The sequence below is a fragment of the Monodon monoceros genome, unplaced genomic scaffold, assembly GCF_005190385.1.
Source record: "Monodon monoceros isolate NGI ecotype Baffin Bay Population unplaced genomic scaffold, NGI_Narwhal_1 Super_Scaffold_1, whole genome shotgun sequence".
In the NCBI taxonomy this organism is placed as follows: Eukaryota; Metazoa; Chordata; class Mammalia; order Artiodactyla; family Monodontidae; genus Monodon; species Monodon monoceros.
In genome coordinates this window covers 11,944,039-11,953,385 of record NW_021703765.1, presented here as the reverse complement: position 1 = coordinate 11,953,385, position 9,347 = coordinate 11,944,039, and the positions used below count along the sequence as shown (strand labels likewise).

Genomic DNA, 9,347 nt, shown 5'->3' with positions numbered 1-9,347 from the left:
ATTCTGAGAACCTCAAGGAAATGGGAAAAAAACCAACCCTGGAACTGAAGACTGACTGTACTTAAAACAATCAAGATGACACAGGTCAGACCACCTCATGACCAGTTTCACGGTGACCGTCAAAGCTGCCTGTCACCAGAGCTGTTTCTGCATGGAGCCCCCTCCCTCTGGGTATAAAAGCTCTTGCCCCCTGATTGTCAGGGCGGGAGTCAGCCTTTGGACAGGGGTCTGCCCTCCCCCCCTGGTTGCCAGCATCCAAATTAAAGCAAACTTTCCTTTCCACCAACCTGACCTCTTTATTGGATTTTGAGCAGTGAGCAGTCGGGCCCCACTTTCGTTACAAACCTACAATGTCTTTTCATTTCTTTAGAGATAAAATACAAAGTTCCTAACATGGACTCAAAGCCTTTCATGCTCTGGTACCCGTCTACCTCTTCAGCCTCATCATGCTCTACACTTGTTTTGAATTTTTCTTTTTATAAATTATTATATTTCCGAATTATCTCTCCTATGTGTGGCAGGCCACTTGCACTTTGCTGAAAAGAAAGAAAGCAAAAAAGGAAAAGCAACAAGTAGTATGAATAAGTACTGTATTATTGATGGTGTGTTTTATAAGAGGAAAACTTTTTGGCATGTAAGCGTTCCACAGATCACTTAAATTCAAATAAATGTGGGTGTCTAGGTGAGTAGGTTTGAATAGTAGATACGATGTTCGAAACAGCAGCTATGTTATTTCAAATTCAGGTGAAGATAGAGTGTTGAAATATCCTTTTATTATATCTTGAACATTTTGTCCACATGGGAGTTACCATGGGGAGATACAGTAGGTTTACATGGGTTTGTAGAAAAAGAGAGACAGACAGACATGGTATTTCAACCAACACATGCTTAGTGATGATTATGAGTTTGGAAAGGAAAATGAATCAAAGACAACCTGTTACTTCCAGCAATCAAGGCTCAGGAACAGCTCTGTGAATGTGCCCCGAGTGTAGCTGCTGGCTAATCACATCTCAGGGGAAGAGACTCTGCCATAGAAGAGGAGGCTGTTGATCTTGTTGTGCTTGATGAGGAACAGGAAAGGGTGGTCACAGTGGAAACTCTCTGGAAATACTGCTGATCTTATAACTGCTTCTACTCCAGTCACAGCTGTAGCCTCTGTACCCTCCTCATTCACCTCCACGAAGGACTTGTGGAAGGCTTCCGACACCTTCAGCTCTCGTACCTTGCTCATGCCTGAGAAGTCGGCTTTCCCCTCAGTGAAGGCGTCCACCATCCCCAGGGCTCTCAGCATGGGCTTGAGGTCATAGGTCTCCTCCACTTTGAACTGAGGTAGGTGTAACTCTATTTCACGCTGGTTCATATTCTGTGGGCTCGTCCACTCTATTAACTTCTCAGCAGTGAGCTGATCTTCAAGCTATAACAATGAAAAAGGGAACAATTGGCAAGATTGTCAGTGGGCACGGAGCCCCCCTTAACATTGGATTGAAACGTGGAAATCCTTTAACAGTAAAAACGTAAATACAGGAGAGTCAGTTGATAGGGTTTTATCTGAGGAGGTAAAAATAAGAGTCCTGAATATATATTATATAATCAAATAAATGTTCTTATATTTTCATGGCTTTGCTATTTTTATGTATATATGTACACATTAATAATATATGCATATGTATAAATATCTATACAAATGGATATATATATATGCACACATATATGAAACAGAATGGTTAAATAAAATTATTTGTAGAAGATGAGCTATCCACTTCTTAGGCTCGTTCTCTATTTCGTGCTTCACTTTCAAATAACCTCTTGTCAATGTTCTTTCATCCATAAATGTTTACATAGTGCATTTACAACGTATAGCCTACTTTTATTCCTTTTTCTTGCTTCATTTATTTGTAAACTTTTCCTGTATAGATATATGTTTCTCTAATCAAGTTTACATTGTTACATAATACTACCATTAAATTGATATTCAGTATATATATCTTTACCTAATACCTTTTAAGCATTCACTGCATGTCAGTCCCTAACCTAACCTAAGGTAATACAAACATGTATTTTTCCTCATTTAAAATTTTTCATTATTTTGAGCCACTTCTGTCCAAAAGCTTTTCCCTTGTTTAGACTTGTTGTTATAGGATAAAATCCTAGGACTGAGATTCCCAGTGTCATTGATAATGGGGAATTTAGAGCTGAAGCAGAAATATTCTGATGGCTCTTCACATTTCTTGCCATATTGCTTTCCCTAAGGATTTCCAGTTTCCAGTGTTACGAGATATGTATTTTGAGTGTGGCGAGTTTACTGCCGCTTCCACATCATCATCGACTATTATAGTAACGGCTTATGGCCTTTTATGCCAGATATTGTTATTGATATTTTTACATATTAACTTTATTATAACAATGCTAACAGGAAAATTCTCTAATCCCCCCCTTTTTTGAAATCTTAGCAATGAGGCTCTGAATGAGCCTTTGGTCCATTCTGAGCACTTAGGGACAAAATACTTCAAAATTAAAAAGTGGGCATCAAGATAAAGCTATTTGTCCACCGTCTACAAAAGCACTGTGAATTAGTGGGCAATATGTAACCGCTTTGTTTTTTTAATTTCCTTATTTTACTTGTGAGTGAACTTGCAAATATTTCTATGTGTCACCTATGTATGAGTGTTAATCTCCTTGTATTCAAATGAGTGGACTGGAATATATCAGAGGTTCGTATGGTTGCAAAATAGTTCTGTGTGTATCCAGGTATATATTTTTTGTGAACTGACGTTCCATAGTTTCATCAGAATATTAATGAGACCTGTGATGTACAGAAACACTCTTCGTATCATACCGTGACACCTCAGGTATCGGTTTTATTGTTTTGTTGTGTGCTTGAGCTCTGCCAGCCACTAGCACCAGTCTGTGAGCAGCCCATAGAGCAGTGTCTCACTAGGAATTTAAGCAATAGTAGACAGCATTGGAGGTGCCAGCTTTTACCTGCTGCAGGCCATCCACGTCATTGGGCAGCAGCAGAAACATGCTTAGCTCTTGGCCTTTGTACGGTATTTCCAGGATCTTGACTTGCATGTCCTCTGGTGACATGCAATTGAAAAGGTTGGTTTGTTTCATCACCTGCACAGGTCTGCTTGTGTCCTGCAATAAAGCCATGTGGCAAAACATGCGAGGTGAGCGTAAGTCAAACAGGAAGGTAATGTTAGTGCAATACCAAATACATCCTCCTTCTAAGAGATGATCTCGGAAATCTGCGAATTAGAGACAAGAGTTTCTTCAAGGAATCCCAACTAAATAAAGTTAAAAAAAAAAAAGACAAGAAAATAAGCCTTGACAAATTCTATCTTCTACCCACAGCAGCTATATATTAATCACTAGATATTTAAATTTCACACTGAATGTGTAGCATGTTATGTTATATACATAATTTATAGACAATACCTTGTTCAGCCAAAATTGTCCCTCCCCAGTATCTTCTTTCTTAAATTCCTTGTGCCACTTCCCTTTGAAATAGACTGCGTTTAGCAGAACCAGAGCGGTAGATCTATCAACAGATCCGCTGGGAAGGAGATTCTTGATTTTTTTCTGCAAAGAAAGAAAATCAGGTTTGTCATGAAAGGCACAAGTGGTTTGTCTGGAAGATGCTTTGAAAGTTACAAGTCATGATTAAATATTCACACAAATCACCACATTAGGGACTCTGTGCCCAATTGTTCACAAGGTGAAGCTTTCCTCATGGCGCCAGCCTGATGGAGTCGCCCTCATGCAGACACCCCTTCTTTTGACTGGGAACGTGTTTGGTCTCTGGGGTGACATCAGTCATCTCACACTGAATTCTGATGGACTGATTTCAGCTGATCTTTCCACTGGTCAGTTTTCTCCCTCCCTCCCTACCACTCTCTCTGTCCCCTCAATAACCCCCACCCTCTCCTGTTACCTCCATCCTTCCTTCTATTCTTCTTTTCTTCTTCACTTTCTTCTTTGCTTTCTATTTTTTCAAGCTTGAACTCACTACTCAGAGGGAATGGGCCTGAATGTTCTTTAGGACAAATGACATGAACGCTAGAATCGAAAACATGGACTCAGACACCACATCCCGGGGTGTCTTTGTCTTCATTTGCCACGTTGAGTTGCTGTAGGTTTGGCCTGTATTTAGGACGGGAGGTAGGATATTATTCATAGAACGGAGACATCATCCAGCCGCCTTCCGTGGTTGGGGAGGACGACTGTGGCCATCCCTGCAGGATGCGGGGATGGGGAAGTGGTCAGGCAGCTCCTGCTGCAGGTGGCAAGAAGGGTGGTTGGCAGGAGAGTGGCTCGTCTCCCAGTTAACAAAGGATAAGGGAACCCTTTTAATATTATCTCTTAGGGATCATAATGCAGACGATAAGCCTCTAATTTAAAGAAAAAATGCGAATCAACCTGAAGTTTGAGCAGGGAGTTGGGATCCATAGAGATACTGTCATCCACAGACTCAGCTGAGTTTCCAGGTAGCTGGTCCTGGGATCCCTCCCGGGCTCCCCTTGTTTCTCTCCACACTGACGTGGACCATTCCACCCTCTGCAGTGCCCGCCTCCATCCTCTGCAATGTCATCTCACCCCGGCTCCTGGCACCCCATGCAGTGTCCGGCCCAGCGTTCACACACAGTGGGGAATCTACAGTGATTTTGAAGGAGTGACCCTCTCATAACCTACTATTAGTCTGGCTTTCCACCCAGGAATTAATCGTCTTCCGACTTTCTTCTGCAGCACTGACAAAATCAGCAGGCTCCACACCGGCTAGGTAAAATTTCTCAACATTATCCACGTACGCCTGTGACATGGGCAGGAAGAAAGGAGGGGTTAAGAGTAATTTATCAGTAACTATGCAGGTATGCCCAGATTAAACTGTGTTCAGTAATGACCAAACAGAGTACCTGAAACAATCCTTACGCCCACTTCCCCGGTGGGTTGTCAGGCTCTGGGACACTCTAGTGGGGGGCATCGCAGTGCTTCCCCGGTGGGTTGTCAGGCTCTGGGACACTCTAGTGGGGGTTGTCGCGGTGCTTCCCCGGTGGGTTGTCAGGCTCTGGGACACTCTAGTGGGGGGCGTCGCGGGGCAGGAGCTGAATGCCCCCAGGGCAAATGCTCCCCATGTGGGTCAGCCAGGCTCCTCTGCCTCCCCCTCCCCCATTAGGAGATGGGATCAGTGGACCCAGGATGCAGACCAAAGGTGTGACAGGCCACGAAACTTACCTGAAGAAACAGAATAGTCTTTTCTGCATAGAGCCTGTTGGCTACGTTCAGCTCATAGGCATCAGTGGGTTTCTTAAACTCAGTCAGAAGGTTTTGAAATTGATGATGAATATTTCCTGGCCTTTCAACCTTCAAACACCAGAAAGTGAGCTCATTGGATTCTCGTTGTATGTAAATACTACACCCCCATAGGTCTGTGAGCTCTGTTCCCAGAGCTTGGTATCCCCAGGGATGACATTTGTTGCTATCTCCCCATATATGGTGTATTTTACCAGAAATACCCTTCATAATCCTTACATTCAATCTTCCAGGTAATTCTTCCTTCCTGCTCTAACACACTCCAGTCTTTTCTCTTTTGAACTAGAGATGCAGCACCATTCCACTATTGGATTGTGTTTTAATTGTCTCAAATGTTTAGGGACCAGCTAAAACTTAAACTCCTTGAGAGCCAGAGACATAGTGCATCTCTAACAGTCACCAACTGTATGAGAACATGAAATTTGTATATTGCCCTATGTTATGACATGAAGCCCTGTTTTACTCCTTGGATGGATTACTTTCTAAGACCCCTTGACTGTGCTCTTTGGCTGTTCGCTATGCCAGTCACTCTGAAGTAGGAGCAGTGTGTCTCTGCCAACAGCTGCACATCAGCATCTCTAAGTCTTTAGTTCAATTGACACGAAAACAAGAGAGTTCAGAGAACTAAGAAACTTCTCCAAGGAGACAGAGCCAATTTTTCAACTCACGCTTATCTCAACCAGAACCTTCCACTTGCTAACTAAGAGTTTTGGACTGTTTAGGCTACCAACCATAATTCTCACTCCATCATTTTCCAAAATATAGTTGATCATATGCTTATTGCTCTTAATCTAATTTAGGGGTTAAATAAAATTATATAATTTTAGCAACATATTGTGATTACTATAGTTATTATTATTCTATAATAATAATAATACATAACGTTTATGGGGGTTTCTGTCATCCAGGCACTCTTGTCCTGTTTTACATGTAGTTGCATGTCTTGTAGCAGACTTTTTATTGCTCCTAGTTAATTTGTATGAAGTCAAATTGTGGCTCAGAGCAGTTGTATTTTGCCATGTTCTCCATTCCTGAACAGAAGAGCACAATTTGAAGCTCCTGAGTTCCCTGGTGGCCTAGTGGTTAGGATTCCAGGCTTTCATTCCCGTGGCCTGTGTTCAAGCCCTGGATGGGGAAGTGAGATCCTGCCAGCTGCGTGGCATGGCAAAAAAAACCATTCTTCAGTTTGAAGCTCCTTTGGGTTTCAGAACCCCTGCTCTTAAGAACATGCTACTCTTCTTTCAAGAAAACAAATATATAAAATAAATAAGTACATAAGATGATATGAGAAACAACTCTGTCCAATCTATTTTGCTTAAGATGTCCCCTAAAAACTGGCTTTTCCCTGTTTATCTGAAAGTCCCAGTTTAAACTCCGACCCTCTTGGATATGTGATGTCCTTCTAGATCCAATGCTCTGTGACTCACGGGATCTTTTGTAGCTCCTCCTCCTTCTGCGTTCTCTGCGATTTCATTCACGTGCAGGACCTGGAGGAGATGGGGAGTGAGACAAGGAGACTTTAGAGATCTATGTACCCCAGAGTAAATAGAAAAGAAAGAAAAGAAGGAAGGAAGGAAGAAAGAAAGAAGGAAGGAAAGACAGAATCAAAACAAAATGCCAAATTAAAAAAACAAAACCCAAAAAGAAAGAAAGAACAAAGAAATGTTCCGTGCAAGCATTGGCTCCTTGAAAAACACAACCTGCGTGTGAAAAACACAAAGCTGGTTGATCACCAGCCAGTTCAAAGAATCCTGATTCATTTTTCATTCATTGCTGAGGAAACATGTAACGATGTCTCCCATGGATTTTAGTCAACGCACCACTTCTACCTGAACTCTACCATTTAAAGCCTCACCTGTGGTCACTGGGCAGTTGTAGGGTTCATCCCAGCTCCCAAAGGAAGTCTAGGCACAGGGAAGAGATGGGGCGGAGAGCTGGGGGAGAGCATATGCTCCCACAGCTCTGTGCCCGCCCAGTCCTAGGGAGGTTTGCAGCTTCCTGTGCCACCCCTGGGGACAGCCAGGTCTGTGACCATCTGCACAGAAGCCAACAGAGAACCAGGACCAACTGGTAAGTGTAAAGGAAGCTGCGACCTACCTTCTGGATTTCTGATGCGGTGTGTCCTCGGGCCCCCAAGGAAGTCATGGCAAAGGCGGACATGATACTCAAAGGGGAATAGAAGATATTTTCCTTCTTTGATTGTCTGATCTGTTGGAACAGGTCGACTGCAAAGTGGGTGATTCCTTCCCCGAGTGAACTCATGGTGGCTTGATGTAGTCTGGAACTCCTGGAGAAGCATCAAATTTATTTTATAATGAGTTTACTGAAAGGGAGGTTAGTCTGTAATAAAATTTTCATAAAATATGCCTTATATGTGGGTTGTGGGATTCTGAAAACTATAGCTTCCTTCCTTTTACTTTTAAAGCTTTTTTCAATGTACATGTATATACTTCATAATTAGAAGACTATCGAAATAGTATTTAAAAAGAAAACTTTTGTGGGGACTTCCCTGGCAGTGTGGTTAAGACTCTGCACTTCCCATGCAGGATGGCGCAGGTTCAATCCCTGGTCAAGGAACTAAGATCCCACATGCCGTGTGGTGTGGCAAAAAAAAAATATATATATATAGGAAAAGAAAACTTTTGTGAAAACTAATAGAATATCTTTATCTTTTCTTCCTTACTGGCTGTATAAGACTGGGTAGAAAATGCATTATAACAGATCAAAGACAAAGATTGATGTGTAACATCCCACCGTCTCTCATGAGGCACCTCTATGCCTTTTTCTTGAGGGATCTGTGGGTACTGGACATCCTACCCTCCCAATCACACTTCCTCCTAAGGGAGCATTTGGTTTTTGGAAATAAATAAATTACCTAAAGATTAAAGGAAATGAAAAATTGTTTTACTTTTGTCCTGGCTAAAGAATAAAATACAATCAGACAAAACAAATTAGATAAATGATGTAACACACATCATTGTTATTATTTTCAGAAAGGATTCATGTAGTCAAAAGCAGAGCTGCTGGAAGCACTTACCTGTGAGCCTGGAGGCAGCAGAGGTGGGCAGACAGCCTGTGAGCTGATGTGCCGCGAATCGTCAGGTCTGGACTATATACCTCTCTCTTGCTGCCTCCCATCCTTCACAGCAGCTGGTATTTCAAGTAAAGCAGCTTCTGATTTCTTCACCAGGCCACGCATCAGCTTCACGAGCACGAAGTCTCTATGAGTAAACGTAAGATTGTTGTTTTATTCTCGTGCGTCCTTTTCACCTGCAGAAGAAGTTGTGATCTGCGATCACTGGCTCATATGAAATGCATGTAGGTGCCTTTCTAGCACCAAGGAGAATAAAGTTAAATTCTAACTTCTTCACGTGCCCTGAGCTACTGTGCCCCACCGGAAATAACCCTTAAAATATCTGTCTTGTCTTACACGTTGAATTGTCTTTAAGACCACTTCTAACACCGACAATTAAAAAGCTGACATTTTCTATTTTATGTTCTGAAAGGGCTTCTCCAACCCGACCATTTCCTTAAGAAGTATTCTGTATAACCAGGAAAATAGTTCCAATTCTCAGCTTAAGAGATACTGGTGAAGTGTCTCAGCAGTAGGTGCAGAACAGGCATCATTTGCCTTCCCTTAAAGGCTGGACCTCGGCTGTGGTCCCCCCTGTGACCCCCATGCCCCTTGCAGCCAATCCCAGATGGCCAATGACTTCTAAGGTCAGTGGGAAGCTCATTTCCCTGCAGTGTAGTCAGCTCTCAGTGAGAAGGACGACGGATCCAAACAGGGGTCATTTTGGTGGCAGTATTCCAATTTTTTGTACAAAGATGTATCAGAAAAATAAACTGTTTGAACTCTAGAATTATGACATTTCTTGGTTAGCCTGCTATTCGTTACGCCATCTTCAAATTCGTGGTCTTGAAAACAGTGTCAAATGCTTGTGAGAAAAAAGCAGGAAAAAGTGTTCTTTTGAATGCCATGGTTAAGTCTCTTATCACTGGAGCTGTATTCTCTTCAGGGGCATGGCATTCTCATA

The 9,347-nt window shown here is 42.3% G+C and overlaps 1 protein-coding gene across 1 annotated transcript; it reads right to left on the bottom strand.

Annotated features, from left to right (window-relative positions):
- Window positions 1–1,003: 1,003 nt before the first annotated feature.
- LOC114899503 (serpin B3-like) lies at window positions 1,004–7,587 on the bottom strand. Its single transcript, XM_029230305.1, has 7 exons — window positions 7,408–7,587; window positions 6,738–6,797; window positions 5,233–5,361; window positions 4,694–4,810; window positions 3,439–3,582; window positions 2,983–3,138; window positions 1,004–1,414 (listed from the first exon to the last, which is right to left on the bottom strand). The coding sequence occupies exons 1-7, from the start codon at window positions 7,570–7,572 to the stop codon at window positions 1,004–1,006; spliced, it is 1,182 nt and encodes a 393-aa protein (XP_029086138.1). The 5' UTR covers window positions 7,573–7,587.
- Window positions 7,588–9,347: the final 1,760 nt, after the last annotated feature.

Bases quoted from the DNA above. Each gene is read 5' to 3' on its own strand.
- LOC114899503 (XM_029230305.1), bottom strand. From the start codon at position 7,572: ATGAGTTCACTCGGGGAAGGAATCACCCACTTTGCAGTCGACCTGTTC. The intron at 4,811-5,232 runs GTAAGTTTCGTG...CCCATGTCACAG, and splicing joins AGACTATTCTGTTTCTTCAG to GCGTACGTGGATAATGTTGA. The intron at 1,415-2,982 runs GTAAAAGCTGGC...TCATTGTTATAG, and splicing joins ACGTGGATGGCCTGCAGCAG to CTTGAAGATCAGCTCACTGC.